The following is a 16,084-nucleotide window of genomic DNA, read 5'->3' on the forward strand; positions in this document are numbered from 1 at the left end:
AAACTATTACTGGGCATTGTCATGGAGGGGGCAAGGGCATATGGGGCACTTACTCAAGAAATCTTCAAATGGGGCTGATGGGACCCCAAGGAAAGTGGCAGATTTGAAGCGCATGGGCATCCTTGGTCTTGAACTTAGGCCTGGGAGGGGAGGAGAAGATGGGTCTTAGGAGCAGAAGAACCAGAGCAGTATAAAATATGGGATCCTTGTGTTTTCAATGTGTCAATGTCTTTGTGACAAAAACAATGGAGTGTAAGCTGCTTGAGGGCAGAGACTTTTGTTGGGGGAGGGGTTTTGTTTTTTGTTTGTTGTCATGGTATAAGCTGCTCACACCATTTGAAAAATAGCCTCTGAGACACCATTATTCCATTTTTACATTCTGCCTTGAGTGTGGGTTCACAGGACCCATCAGTTGAGCACCCAGCCTTCCTAAAGCACAGGGATCCAACCAGCTTCCCCAGAGTTTTCTCCTCCCATCCTCCTTTAGCCTCCTCCTTCTCTTTTGCCTTCCTTTGACACTGAATCCCAGTTTTCATTGCTTTTCTACTGTCAGTGAGCTATGCTGTGGTGATGATCAGACTGACCAAGTAGAGAAGCAAGGCCATCGATGTGGTGTTGAGGGCTATGATTGCAGTCAGAAGACCTGAGTTCAAGTTCTGGAGCTCCCACTAGTTACCTGCATGATGTTGGAAAAGTAATTTCATCTCTCTGGGCCTCAGTTTCCTTGTCTGTAAAATGAGGATATTGGTCTAGATGGGTTCTAAGGTTTTACCCAGCTCTGTAATTCCATGAGATTTCTTTAAACCAGCACAAGTCACTCTATAGCATAGCTGGTACAGTTCTACAGTTCAGTTGGTAGGGCCTGAAAGAATTCCACCCTCACTCTTGTAAAACCCATTTCCAATATGATGCCTCAACCTTTTCTAGAGAATCAACTCTTGGCAGGTTCTGTTTCCTAGTGCTTTCTGCACTGTCCATCTTTCCAACTGTCCCAGGTGGGCTACTTCTTTTATGACTTCCAAGCTTCCATGACTGGTCCAAGGAGCTCTGAATAAATAGACTGTATAACTTTCCAGCTGGCATTAGCCTGGGGGTGCTTTCCCTAAGCCAATCAGTGACCCATTAGGATGGTAAACAGTGATGCTCTCTATGCTCTGAGTGTACCATTTTATGATTTTTTTTTATCTGCAAGGTTTTGATTAATTATCACCACAGAACCTTTCTGTTTGGCAAGGCTACGTTTTATGATTCCCTGTTTTATGGAAGAAGAAAACCAGACGCGGCTGTTGGAAGAACTTTCACAGATTTTCCTCGTGCCTGTCAGTGACAGAGACAAGGATAAAACTGGGAGTTCCCTACTCCTGACCCTGCCATGAGTTCAGAGGGCCAGCCTGATTCCAAGAATGGATTGAGGCTAAGAAACTGGAGAATTTCTTTCCTGGCTCAGCCCTCCAAGTTCACACACTGCAGATGCTTCCCACCACAATCAGATTCTCACCTTCAGAATGATAAAGTTGCTCAGCAAGCTACTTCTCTTTTCTCTCCTCATTTTTTTAATTGAAAATAACAGCTTTCTACAGGGAAAAAAAGAAAACCTCACATCTGCAGTGACTATGGAAAGTTGGCCATTTTTTAATATAAAGATCTTGGACAGATGGAAAAATCCTTTATCTTCCTTTTGACATTTATCTGTAATTTTTCTTCTATATAATTGTTATAGCCTTTCTGGTTGGAATGAAATTAAATTACATTTAAACGTGTCCAACATGGTCCTCATTTTAAATGTAAACCCAGACCTAGTTCTTTCCAAAACAGCCTGGAGGCGTTGGGGGCCTTCAAAAGCAGGGACCCTTCTCAACAGTCCCTCGCCCTGGATTTATGGGTTAAAAGTGATTCTAGGGTTATCGAATTCTAAGGAATCCCTTTTGGGGGAAAAATGACTTAGTGGCCTGGAAATTAAATTCAGTTAACTAGTTGTAAACATTTCCAAAGTGTTCTTAACCTTTTCTTTTTCAACATCTTGGAGTCCTTTGGCAGTCTGGTGACATCTATAAACCCTTTTTCAGAATCATGTTTATAAATGTATAAAATCCATAGAATCACAGAGGAAACCAATTATATTGAAATACAGTCATCAAAATGTGTTCTTAGGTCTTCATTTTTTTAGTGGAACCTGAGTTAAGAGCCCCAGGCCTAGAGATGCATCTTGGGAAGCAGAATAGTATGGTGGGTTGTGGGCTGGCTTTGCAGACAGAAAGCCCTGAGTTCAAGTCCTCCCTTGGACACATGCTAGCAGCGTGACCCAAGTCAAGTCACTTAACCTGTCACTGTTTCAGGTAATGCTAGTACGAGTTGCAGATCAGCAACAGTGAGGGGATTTCCCTCTAGCAATAAAATCACAGGTTTAGGACAACAACAGAAGATAGACACATAGCAATACCTTTTGTTTCTTTGAAGAATAAGAAATGTCCCCATCATTTTAAGCATTTGTGTTTTCAAATTACCAAAGGTTAATTCAAGGTTCAGAAATGAATTTAATGTTTATCTTTGGTTTTGATTTCTAATTTAGATGAGAGCCTTTTACTAAGCTAAACTCACCACAGATTTTTTTTTTAAAGATCTTAAATGCACTGAAGAATTTGGATACTGTCAATCTCACTTTTTTAAGCTGTTAATTTCATAAGCTACATTGAACATAATCTGGCTCATTCTGTGCTGCATTCAAGTGACATTTTCAAAAATGACTCTGGCAGTTTTTAAGACCAGGTTATCTTCTTGCCTGGGAAGATAAGCAGTTTAGTGTGAGGAAAAGCTAGTTCTCTCCCATTTGTCATGGGATGAGCATACTGAGGCGTGTAGAAGCTGCAGCCATCTAGTCTCCGTGTCCCATGGTCATGTCCCATTGCCGAGCTCAGTCCCAGCCCTGAGTTCTCTCTAGTCTGAGCCTAAAATTTTCCTCTTCCTATTGCTTTACAAGACAGGATGAACTATAACCCTAGAGCCTTCCTGTGAGGCACAACTGAGTTACAGACTCCAATTTTTAGAAGAAACAAAGGCAGAGCTCCCAAAGGGATTTTCATCTGCTTTCATCCCAGCAGTGAGAGACAGGAACAGAACTGAGTGTGACCAATTTCTCAGCTGTTAAGTCTTCAGTTCAGAGGGACCTCCTGGTTCCAAGAAAGAAGAGATGAAATAGAACTAATTTTTTGCCCTGGAAACTAATGACCTTGAAGAATGAATTGCAGAGCAGTGGGCCTTCTTCTGAGGACAGCTAGTTCCCACCATCCAAGGCTGACTCTGAGTCCTCTTGGCAGCAAAGGCCCAACTTGGTCATAGAGCTCTGTATAGACATAATTTCTGATTCTCTCAGCCTCTTCACTTTATACCTGAACTGGAATGTCTGGAATAACTCCAGTGCTTTGTTCTGCATGACTTTCTGCATACTTCTATTATTTCCTTTTGAGACTCGACTTTTTGTTAATTGAGTGAATTTGACTTTTCCTTTAGGAGAGCTCTTATCAACACATTAACCTTCACTTCATTTGACAAGATCATTCCACTTACTCTTTTTGTCACTGACTCACTGATCCCAGTGTTTGTTAGTTGCTGTCAGTTATCTTTACATGTTAGAATGAAATTAACTGGCTTAACTAAGGGACTTTTCATTTCAGTTCTCCTTGTCACTTGGGTCGAATCATGTCAAGTATTGGGCCAGACTTTGTTAATGGATTTAAATAATAGACAAAGAACAAAATGAGAGACTTTGTTTTCATAGGAAGCTTATATTATTACATTTGAGAAAACTTGGGCAGAACCATATGAACATTGTAGAATGTTTCTTATTGCTATAGTGTGATAGGAAATCAAGCAAATGTTATTTTGCATGCTTATCTGTTAATGAAATATTAAATGCAAGTGTTTTCTAAAAGGTTTTCAGGGATTGAGAAGGAAGGGAGGGAGGCCGCTGGCAAATTCACAGTCTCAGAAGGTCTCTCATAGTCCAAGTCCAGAGACAAAAATTCTCCCATCTACTCTCTGAGAGGTGGTCATCTAGTTTTCTCTCCAAGATGGTCACCCACTCAAACCAAATCATTCTTCACATGACAACCCTTCAGTTCAGTTACCCAAGGACACTGACCACATCATCCACATCTGATTTCTCAAGTGCTACATCACTAGACCCTTCAACTTATTATCAACATATGACGTAGTTCTGAGTCTGCCACTGTCCTGGTCATCATTATGCTTTTCTAACAGTACTAAAACCTTCTGTGTTGAGAACAAAGAAAACCCAACGCCCAGAAGGTCCCATGGAGGAGGAGGCCCAATGAAGCAGATTGATTGTGGAGTCATATCAAGAGTTGGAAGGGACCTTCAGGGCCAGTTAGCCCAATGCCCTTATTTTACACATGAGGAAAGTAAGGCCCAGGCAGCCCCAGCGTCCAGTTCCCTTTAACTTGGCCTCTGGACGACTGCTATTCGCCGCTGGCAGCGTTACTCTCCTAGCCTTCCTCCAGACCTTATTAGCATCCTTCTTAAAATGTGGCACCAGGAAGGAATACAATGTTCCCAACGTGTTCTGACCGAAGCAGAGTGGAACAGGCCTCTCCCTGCCCTCTCTGTCTGGACTCCACTTCTGTCACTGAAGCCTGGAATGCAGAAGCTTTTTTAGCTGTCATATTGCTTAGTTAATTCCTAGTGAATTTAGTCTACTAGAACCCAAAGGTCTTTTTCATCTGAGCTATTGTTTAGCCATGCCTCCCCCCCCACCCATGTGGTATATGGACAATTGATTTTTTGTATGCAAGTGTAAGAGTTCACATTTCTCCCTTTGAAAGGCCATCATCATTCACCTCTAGCTCGAGAAATTGTTTTAGATCTTGACTGTCATCCAATGTGTTGGCTCTCCCTCCTCACGGTGCATCATCCATAAATTTTGATAAGTCAAGTCAACAAGCATTTAAGAGCCTTCTATGTGCCAAGCATGGTGCTAAGTTCTAGGAATACAGAGGAAGGCAGAGGACTCTCCCTGCTATCACGAAGGCTCATAATCTAATGGAATGACAATGTGCCAACTATGTACAAACAAGATGGATGCCGGATAAATTAGAAATAATCTTTGAGGAAAGGCGGTACGAGATTGAGGGGATCTAGAAAGGCTTCTTGCATGATGTGGGATTTTAGCTGGGACTAGAAGGAAGCCAGGAAGTCAGGAGATGGCAATGGAGAGTGGGGGACAGCCAGTGAAAATGCTCCACGTCGAGAGATGGAGCGTCTTGTTGAAGGAACAGCCAGTGACACTGGATCACGGAAGATGTGTGGTGGAATATGGTGTGAGAAGACTGGAAAGGTAGGAAGGGACCAGGTTGTGAAGGACTTTAAAAGCCAGTGGATTTTGTATTTGATCCTGGAGGTAATAAGGAGCCACCGGGGCTTGTTAATAAGGGAATGACGTTTTCAGACCTGTTCTTTAGAAGAAGAATTTGCCATATGAGCAGAGGATGTCCTAGAGTGGAGAGAGGCTTTGAGTAGTTTATGAAAGCATGAGAGTTACATCTCTGCCTTCATCTGAGCCATTTATAAAAATGTCGAACAGTGCAGGGCCAAGGATAGATCCCAAGACACTCCTCTAGAAGCTTCCTTCCAAATTGATCTTGACCCACTAACAACCAGTGTCTGAGTTCAGTCATTCAACCATTTCTAAATCTATCTAATTATACTTTTCTGGTTTGTCTCCTTCTTTTCCACTAGAATTGCATGAAAGACTTTATGAATTGCTCTATTAACATGTAGATAAACTTTATTCACAACATGCCCCTAATGTACCAGTCTAGTAACCCTATTAATTAAAAAAAAAGAAATAAGGTTAGTCTAGCAAGACTTCTTGATGAAACAATTATGGATTTCTGTGATCACTACTTCTTTTTGTAGACATTTCTAGACATTTAGAGTCTCACCAAGAATTTTGCCAGGAATCAAAGTCAACCTCACTGGTGTATAGTTTGAAGAATCTCTTCTCTTCACTTTTTGACAATCAGAACACCATTAGTGCTTTTCCAGCCCTGTAATCCTTCTTCTATAACTCATAACCTTTAAAAAATTAATAACTGTGACTCAGCAATCACATCTCCCAGTTCTTTTAGCCTTATTGGATGTCATCCATTGATTGAACTTAAGGGCAGCTAATTGTTCCCTTACTATCTCCTTGTCTTTGGTATCAACTCCCTATTGGCCATTTTTCTTCTGTTCTCCTCAGTCCAAAGATCTTTGTCCTTGGAAGAGGAAATAGGAGCAAAATTAGAATAAGCAGTTCTCATTGTCCCAATCACTCCAAGCAATACACCTCTCCCCTGATATAGCTGGAAAAATGCCTTTTCATTATCCTTGGTTTTTCTTGGAAGCCTCCACAAATTCTGAACCTGAGTCCTCTGGACTCTCTTCTTATAGGGCTGTGACAAGCTCTTAATTCATCTCATTTATTAAGCACCAACCAAATGATAGGCATCGTGTTCTGGAAGGGGGTGTGGATTAAAGGACAAAAATGGACTCTGTGACTTGCTCTTGCCCTCCATAAATTGTTCAGTGAGTCTCCTATACATCCACATTAGCTTCTTTCTTAAAAACATACAAAAAAATCCCTTTTTCTTTTCCTAATTGTTTTTCTTTCTGTCTTTGGAATTTTTTTTATTCATGTTTCCCTTCCCTCTTAGGCTGACTTTCCGGGTATAATTTTAGTCCATTTGGATCCTGCTTAGCTCTTCTCTGAACCCTTTGAAATCTACTATCCCAAAATTTGAGGTGTATGTCAAACTACGCCTGGCTTTCCTCTCATCCTCTCATCAGTCATAGTTTCTTCCCAAGGCTTATATTGTTTCCATCCCCAAACAAGCTCCTCTTCCTTGGTTAGAGCCTATAGGAGAGAGTGGTGCAATGGTAAGAACTTTGGATTTGGGGTCAGAGGACCTGGGTTCAGATTCTACCTCTGCCATTTACCACCTCTGTGGCCTTGGGCAAGTTATTTCTACTCTTAGAAGCTCAGGTTTTTAGCTATCAAATTAGGGGGTTGGACTAGGTAACCTCTAAGGTCTCTTCCAATTCAAAATCTATGATTGATGATCCAGAATTGAAGTTCCTAATGATGTTACTACACCTTTATTTACAAGGCTAAAATTATCCTTAAGGCAAGCCAAAAATCATCAGCTATTTTGTGTTTGAGAGTAAGAAGGAGAATGGGAGGGAGGGAGGGAGAGAGAGAGACAGAGAGACAGACAGAGACAGAGAGAGACAGAGAGATCTAAATATCTATCTAACACAAATTCTTAACCTGAGGTCCATGGTTTTTTTTAACATTCTAAACTATTTTGGTATAATTGGCTTCCTTTGTAACTGTACATATTTTATTTTATATATTTAAAGGCATTCTTCTGAGAAGGGGTCTACTAGCTTCTCCAGACAACTCAAGAGGTCCATGACCCAAAAAGGGTTAAGAACCTCTGTTCTAGGCTGATTTCAGCAAAACCTGGAAAGACTTGTATGGTCTGATGCTGAGTGAAGTGAGCAGAACCAAGAGAATGTTATATACAATAACAGTCACGTTGTACGATGACTAATATTGATAAATTTAACCCTTCCCAGCAATACAAGGATCTAAGACATCTCCAAAGGCCTCGTGATGGAAAATGCTATCCACATTGAAGCATACTATTTGCTACTTTTTTTTTCTCTTCTGTTGAGTTTTGTTTCCTCTTTCTGGTGGTTCCTCCTATTGGTTCCAATTCTTACTTACAATATCACTAATGTGAAAATATGCTTAATAGGAATGTATATGTATAGCCTATATCAGATTGTGTGCCATCTTGGGGAGGGTGGCGGGGAGGAAGGGGGAGAAAAATTTTAAACTCAAAAGTATATGGAAGTAATTGTTGATAAACCAAAATAAATTAATAATAAAAAAAGAACCTCTGTTCTAGAAGATATCTGTATAACTGGAATATCCCACCCCGACTGTCCATCCTCCGTGACAGGCCTGTGACCCCACATGCATTTCTTCTTTCTTTCCTCCTTGTCTTTGGTACATTCTGAAGACACTATCACTTTTGTTTCTGCCCCCCTTAATTTTAACTCAAATGCTTTCTATCATGCTCTCTGCCCGTCCCCTGCCTCTGATCCCTGAATTTCCCTAGAGGAGTCTGTTCCCTTAATATTCAACACTATTTTATCCTCATACCATTTTACTAACTTCATTTCTTTGAAATTAAGGTAAAACTTTCCAAAGGCATATATCACCTATCATATTATATTATATTATATAGTCTGGTCAATATGTTTGTGATCTTAATGAGGTCAAATTTGCCTCCTTGCTTACCTTGCTTACCTAACAAATAGATTTGTTAATCTGGAACAGGGACAAGCATGTAGGTTTTCTTATATGAGGTGTTCTAAAACTTTACAATTTTAAGCTTTAATATAGAGTACATGAACTATAGCTCCTTACTTTATCTCTAACATCCAATTTATTTTGTACATAAATAACTACAACTATCTGACCTAGAATCCCATAGTTCTCATCTCATTATTATGATGACCAACACTGTATTGCATCAAATTCTCACTTTCTGTGGTAATTTAGCCACCAGGTGGCATTATTAGCCACTAACCTGATCCTGTTCCCCAAAAGGCCCAGTATACAGGAAGCTCCCACCCTAGTGATTATGTGTTTCTACTCATTGAGGGGATTTTCTGGGTAAATGCCAAGATCTCCTTGGTTCTTAGAGAATGAGTACCTCCTATTTTCCAACTCTGAATTTCCCTGGGGGCCTACATTCATCTTGTTTGGTTAGTATGAATTCACTCAATTAGAAAATTGCTCTTTAGCCCCACCTACCAGCAGCCCCACCTCTTTTTTGAATCTTCTGTGTTTCTCAGAGCCTTAATCATGTGACCTCAGCATAATGGACTTAGCCATCCCTGCAAACAAATAGTCATGCTTGGATACTCTTTCCAGTATTTTTACTTTTGAACTACAGTGAATAAAAGGGATCATACAATGAATAATAGAATATCCACCATATCCCTATAGCTTCTCCTGCAGTTAAGCAGACTTTAAACAATTGTACCTATGGCCCAAATTCAGGAAGTTTTCAATACAGTTCATTGATTTCCTTTCTTACTCTAATCTGAACAATCTGGGTGCTATCTTATGTCTTACCAGTTACTGACGACAATATTGCCACTCCCCTGTTGCTGGTAGGTATTTCCAACTGCTCAGTGGTACTAGATATTTGTTATGGCACAGGGGAAGTGGATTCAAAAACAGTTCCCAGAAATTGGAGGCTCATCCCTGAGCTTGAAACCTCTATGGCACCCCCCTCCCCATTTGCCTGTCAAGCCTCATTGGTTCCTTCTCTGTCTTTTCCAATTGCCACTCAAATGTGAATGATCCCCAGTGAGGGGGAGGGACCAAAGAGGGAGAAAGTTATTGCATAAAGTACCACAGTCACTACAACAGTCCAATGGATTTGAGGTCATGTGGATATGGTTATATCCTTGAATGATAAGAGACTTCAACCCCTTCATGCCTGCCCATCCTGTGAGACTCTTAGCTATGAACTCTCAAAAGTTTACCACAACAGATCCATCCACTATGCAAAAACATTTCCCTAAATCTTTTTTTTAAATTAATTACTATTATCATGTAAACTTGACAAATGAACAGTTCCTTATGTAAGGACTAGAACAAAAATATTACATATGATGTCATGGGTCTCTGTTATGGACAACTTATTTTTAAAGAATATGTAAGATTTTCCTAGTAGTTCCAGAACTGTCCTGCTTGTTGTCTGTGTCCCCTGCTGAATTTCCTTCCACTCTTGTATTTTTTTGTTTCACTATCACTACATTCCCCTCAAACTCCTTCATTACTCTTTTACTCACCCCCTACCCTTTGTATATAAAAGTCCTCTCTTAAAGCAAATGAGTGTAGTCAAGCAAAGCAGGTTGCCACATTGGCCACCTCTTTCTGCTCCTCTAGTCTGTCATCTCTCTGCCCAGAGATGGGCATTATCAGTCCTCCGAGTCATGTTTAGTTACTGCATCGATCATAGTTCACAAATCGTTTACAGTTGTTTTGAATTGGCATTGTTCTTCCAGTTTTGTTTGCCTGAATCATTTCTGCTCTGAATCATTGCATAAAAGTTCTTCCAGATTCCTCTGAATCTGCTCCTTTTGTAGTTTCGTGTGGAAAACAATAGTTCATTATTTTTTATATGTTCACCCATTTTTTCCAGTTTTTTTTTTGTTTAAAAGTGCTGTTACAAATATTTTTGTACATACAAGCACTTTCCCTCTTTCTTTGATCTCTTTGGGGTATACAGTCTGCATAGTTAACTCATTGAAGTTGGGGGGTATAATTTATTTTTAAGAATGGTTGGAACAACAACAGTGCAATAGCAGGGCACTGTAGGGTCATACAATCATGGATTGAAAGCTGGAAGGAACCATAGATGCCCTCATTTTACAAATGAAGAAACCAAGGTACATAGAGGTTAAGTGACACCCAGGGTCACACAGCTGTCTGAGGTAGAATTTGAACTCAGGTCTTCCTGACTCTAGCACTTTGTCTATACCACCTAGCTTCCCTGGTATGCCTGTTTCCCATAGCCCCTCTAAAATTTTGGGGGATCATCATCTTTGCCAATCTGATGGGTATAAGGTAGAACCTCAGAGTTGTTTTGAGTTACATTTCTCTTATTATTAATGTTGTGGAGCATTTTTTTCATATGGTGTTTCATAACTTAATTTTCTTCTTTTGAGAATGTCTGTTCATATCCTTTTACCATTGGGAAATGGCTCTTCATCTTATATATTTGAATCAATTCCCTATATATCTGAGAAAGCAGATCTTGATTTGGGAAATTTAATGCATTTTTTTAACCAGTTAACTGATTCCTTTCTAATATTAACTGTATTGATTTATTTTTTACAAAAGCTTTTCAATTTTATATAATCAAAATTGTCCATTTCATCTTCTGTGATAGTCTCTATTCTTTGTTTGGTCAATAACTCTTCCTTTTTCCATAGCTGTAATAAATATTTCCTTCCTTCTCTCTCTCTCTCTCTCTCTCTCTCTCTCTCTCTCTCTCTCTCTCTCTCTCTCTCTCTCCCCCTTTCTCTCCCTCTCTTTCCCCTTTTATATGTGAGATATGTTGTTAATCTAAATCTATTTTTTTCTAGACTGCTTTCCAGTTTTCTCATCAGTTTTTGTCAAATACTAAGTCTTTACCCTAGTGGTTGGAGAATTACACTATTATGTTCAGTTTCTTCTGGGTCTTATGTACCTAGTCTTTTTCTCTCATTAAAACCAAAAAAGAAGAAAAAAAAGAAAAGAAAAACCACTCCTGGTCTCTGTGTTTCTATGCTACTTAATTCCCTCTCTTGGGAGTCGGTTGGATTATGAAGGGATATAGCTCTTTTCTCCCCATTAGACTGTAAGCATTTCATCATTATTTAGTTCCTTTTAATTACTCATTTGCATTTGTTTTTCTCTGTTTCTCTTGGCTCTTGTGTTTGCATTCAGAATTTTTGCTCAGTTCTGTTTTTTTTCAAATGGAAGTCAGTCAATAAACATTTATTAGGTATCTACTATGTGTCAGGCACTGTGCTAAGTGTTGGGGTGCAAATAAAGGAAAAGAACAGTGTCTGCCTTCAAGGAGCCCCCATTCTAATGGAGGAGACAACCCACAAACTATGTACAAACCAGTTTTATCAGGAACAAATTAGAGATAATCACAGGGGGAGACATGAGAATTGAGAAGGATTAGAATTGAGAAGGCTTGATTTTAGCTGGGACTTGAAGGAAGTCAGGGAAGCTTGGAGGTGGAGATGAGAATGGAGAGCATTCTAGGTATGGGGGACGACCTGCTAACAATTCCTAACATTGGGAGATGGAACATCTTATTCAATGTGCGCCATGAATTTACTCATGAAACCACAATTACAATGATCCGAAACACCTGGAGGATCAGCTTTCCATGACATTTTCCTGTGTGTTCAGTCAGCTGACAGCAGCTCATTACCCTTAGATTTAAGCAGTAAAAAAATGAAAGGAAGAATCTTTTTTCTGGTTGTGATCTAAAGCTTTATAATGCCTTGGCTGTATTCACAAACATAAATGAGTTGAATAGAATTCAATCTAAAAAACAAACCTCGCTGAATTATGTAAGGTGGCCATTTAACTTTGCCTATGTGAATCATAAATGTAGAGCTGGAAGCAACCTCAGCAGCCATGTAATCCAACCCTCTCATTTTCTGGATGAGGAAGCAGACCTAGGGAAGGTGAAATGATTGGTATGATCTGGGCTCAAGACCCAGATTTGTTGTCTGCCAGTCATGTAACAAGTGGACAAGTCACTGAGCTTATGCTCCCTGTGGATTACCTCCTTCCTTAGTAAAACGGGGATGGGAATGCCTTTTATCTGTAGTTGGGAGGATTAAATAAAAGGGCATCTATGGAAAAGCATTTTGTAAATCCTAAAATATTATTTTTAATCATAACCACTTCTTATCATTGGCCTTGAACTAACTCCAGCAGACAGCATTTTCTCAGAATAGTTAAAACTGTATATATGTATATATATATATATATGTGTCACATGTGTATATACATACATGTACACACATAATATATGCACATATACATACCTATATGGATAAATATACTTTTCTTGTGTTGCGTTCAATTCACTGGATTCCATGACACAATAACTTTTCCTTAAGGTAGATTGCTCGGCCACGTCCCCTTGAGCAAAGTGGAGCACGTGTCAGAGACATGAGGCGTGAGAGTTCGAAGAGCGCAAGACTGATGAGGAGCGCATCTGGGTTCTAGTCCTGGTCTCCTCCTAGAGTAGCTGGGTGACTCCAACCAAGCCTCTTCCAGCACTTAGGGCAATGTTGGACACGTTGCATTAGTAATGTGCAATTACTCAACTCCTACTTGGTAGGAGCGTACTAAAAGCTTGAGGACTTGACCTCGATGCTTTCTGAAGCCCCTTCCAGGTTTTCGGCCCCTTGAGCCTCTCTGGCCCCTCCAGATGGCAGAGTGGGACAGAGTTCCAGCTCCGAGGGAAGTGTTGCCCACTAGCCAGCCCTCCGTGCTCTGCAACTCAAGACGGGCTCTCTCTTTCCTATTTTCAGAACACCTTTCTTCAGGAAACAGTGCGGAGAGAGTGTGAAGAACGCTTCCAGCTGACCGAAGCTCTGAGCCAGGCCCGCGAACAGCTGCTGGAAGTCCAGAAACTCAATGGGGGCTTCCCATTATCCCGCTGTTCGCTCAGTCAGGGCAACCCAGCCTCCCCGGCTGCTCCCGTGGTCAGCAACGGAGGCAAAAGCCTCGCCAGCACAGCCCCGGGAAAGCCAATCAAAGTCCCCGTCCTGCACTGCTCCTCCAAGTCCCCTAACTCTCACAGCCCGCACAAGTCCCCACGTGGGAGCAGCGCCGGCTTCCTTATCCCCAAACCTCCCAAGGGAAAGGCGGCTTCTGTCAGCGAAACCAGGCAGAGAATAGCCGCGATCCTGCAGAAGAGACTGAGTCAGCAGTAACCAGCCGAGAGGAGCTGGCCATGTAGAAAGTTCCATGTGGCATCCCGAGGGGTCTCTTCAGTTGAGGCCGTTAAGGAGCTAGAGCGGTTTAGGCTTAAATTTAAATTCTCAAACAATCTCGAGAGATCAGCCCAAGAGAATGGAAGGGACTTAGAAATTGAGAGAGGGGAGGTAGTATCTTTGTCTTTATTAAAGACCAGATTTTCAGAGATTTAGGTTTGGGGGCATTGAAAGGCATGTTGCTTGATTTAAAAAAAGAAAAAAAACCTAATCAGTGGATCAGTTTTCCAAGAGGCCAAGAGCTGAACTCCAAAGTTGCTCAGGAAATGAAGTAGTGGGTAGCCCAACAGGCCGCTTGACATATGCAGGTCTGACCCAAAGAGGTACAGTTTTAGAGGTCACAGCAGAAATTTTCCACCTAGAGAATCTTTTCTGTTTCTTGTAATACACAGAGACAGATCTCTACTTCTAAACAAGATAGTAGTGCTTTGTACTTTTTTTTTATGTGACATGTATCATATTAATGGAATATTCATGGAGAGAAGGAAAGCACTTTATCCTTATATAAATACTTCCCAAGAATTTTACTGAAAGTATTTTCAGAGTTCTTGATCCTTACTGTCCCAATATGTCACTGATATGCCTCATATCTGTGCCTTAAGCCCTTCGCTACATGGGAAGCCGCCATAGCCTATACTGTTGTTGACCTTTATGTGTTAAAGCTAAGTGATAAAGGTAGGGAGCTAGGCATCTGTGGGAGCCAGGTTGGCAGTCTGGGTAGAGCACTAACATTAGAAAATAATGACCTTGATTTGCACAGGCAAAACATTTTTGAAGGTAGTTTTCAGTAAATGTTATTTTATACTTCGTTGTTTACATTTAAATTTACATTCTCAAACATTCGCAAAAGAAGATCAGCCCAAGATAGTTGAAAGGACTTAGAAAGAGGTTGAGAGGAGGTAGTTGGTTGGTATTTTTGTCTTTGGACTCCGAGTACTCCATATTTTCTATTCTCAGACTGGATTGGTATTAACGAGACAAATCGAACCATTTTAGGTCTGCTTAAATTCTACGTGTGCTTCAAGATTCCCCCCCTTGTTACTCTTTCATCTTTCTCTTCCTTTCTCCTTCGATAAGAATCTGTCTTCCCAAATAAAGTTTCTCTTTAAATCTTTCATTAGCTACTGCATCAGGAAGTTCTAGCCTTCAAGGCCCTAGGTTGGAATGATATCAACAGATGTGTAATAAATTGTCTGTATGCTGTTATACTTGCCTGTGATATGTGACATTCTTATTGATGAGTAAAGGTGCCATAAATCCTATCCATGTACAAAAATGAAGAAATTGCTCAAACAGATGAACACCATTTCCAGTCTCTCAGAGTCTGAGGGACTTTCACTGACAGAGTCATAGAACTTTTGATAATTCCCACATGAGGTACATGGAGCCCCCGAGAAGACATTATTCTTTTGTCCTTGAGTGCAACAAACAGGGATACCAAATGCTTCCATAATCCTGCCTTACATATCCTTGGCATTCCAAGAAGAAATGGTATGAACAATATCATCATATAAAGGGGTTCAATTGCAATGAATTACAAGGAACTGTCCAAATTTGTCATACCAGAATTCGTTTTGAGGAGGGTGGAATGTAATTTGAAATGCTGGCCATCGTCTAGGGCTTGGAAATCTTTTGTTTGTTTGTTTGTTCTACAGAGTGGTTTTCAGTATAATGGCATTTGACCTAAACTAAAAGAGCAATAGAATTTTAGAGCTGCCAGGAACCTCACAGATTTTCTCATCCACCCTGCTTTGGGCAGCAAGACTTAGAGGCATATAATTTAGAACTAGAAAGGGACCTCAGAGATCCTCTAAGTCCCACCCCCTTGTTTTAGAGATAAAGATCCTAGGGCCCAGACAGTCGAGGTGCATTGTCACAAGGAACAGAACTGGGATTTGAATCTAGGTCCTCTGATTCAAAATGCAGTTCTCTTTCTAATCTGCAGACATGTCTTCATACAGATGAGAAAACTGAGGTCTACAGAGGTTTAAGAACTTGACATAAACCATATAGATAGGGGGCAGAACTAGGGTGAAGACTCGGTTCTCCTGCCTTCTGGTGAGCATATTTCCCTTACACTCTTCTTTCCACTGAAGGGTTATAGAGCTTCCATCTGCAAATTAAAATTTTTCACTGAAAGAGAGGAAAAATAGTGAGATTATTGATCATGGAGTCACCTAGTCCAACTTCATCTCCCATTATCATAAGAAAATATATTATCTCATTATTATGTGAAAATAAACAAGGACAACTTTCTCCTGTGTTCAGTTGAGCTTTGCTTTGGTTTTATTTGTTTTTACCCCTAAATTATGATTCTGTTCCTTGGATCCCAAAGGACAGAATAGAGTCTCTTAAATGTTCACAGGTTACAAACTTGATTCTGAGCATATGAAGAAATTATCCACTTACTAGCTGTGTGGCCCTGGGC

The 16,084-nt window shown here is 40.5% G+C and overlaps 1 protein-coding gene across 1 annotated transcript in view; it reads left to right on the plus strand.

Moving 5' to 3' along the window:
* The window catches only part of LOC110210103 (uncharacterized), a 34,126-nt gene extending 18,702 nt beyond the window's left edge, over positions 1-15,424 (plus strand). The window contains exon 5 of the mRNA XM_020988897.2: positions 13,192-15,424. Coding sequence (XP_020844556.2) covers positions 13,192-13,596 — 405 coding nt within the window. The 3' untranslated portion in view covers positions 13,597-15,424. The remainder of the gene's footprint in view (positions 1-13,191) is intronic.
* The last annotated feature ends 660 nt before the right edge of the window (positions 15,425-16,084 follow it).

The sequence above is a fragment of the Phascolarctos cinereus genome, unplaced genomic scaffold, assembly GCF_003287225.1.
Source record: "Phascolarctos cinereus isolate Bilbo 61053 unplaced genomic scaffold, phaCin_HiC Scaffold_7;HRSCAF=346, whole genome shotgun sequence".
In the NCBI taxonomy this organism is placed as follows: Eukaryota; Metazoa; Chordata; class Mammalia; order Diprotodontia; family Phascolarctidae; genus Phascolarctos; species Phascolarctos cinereus.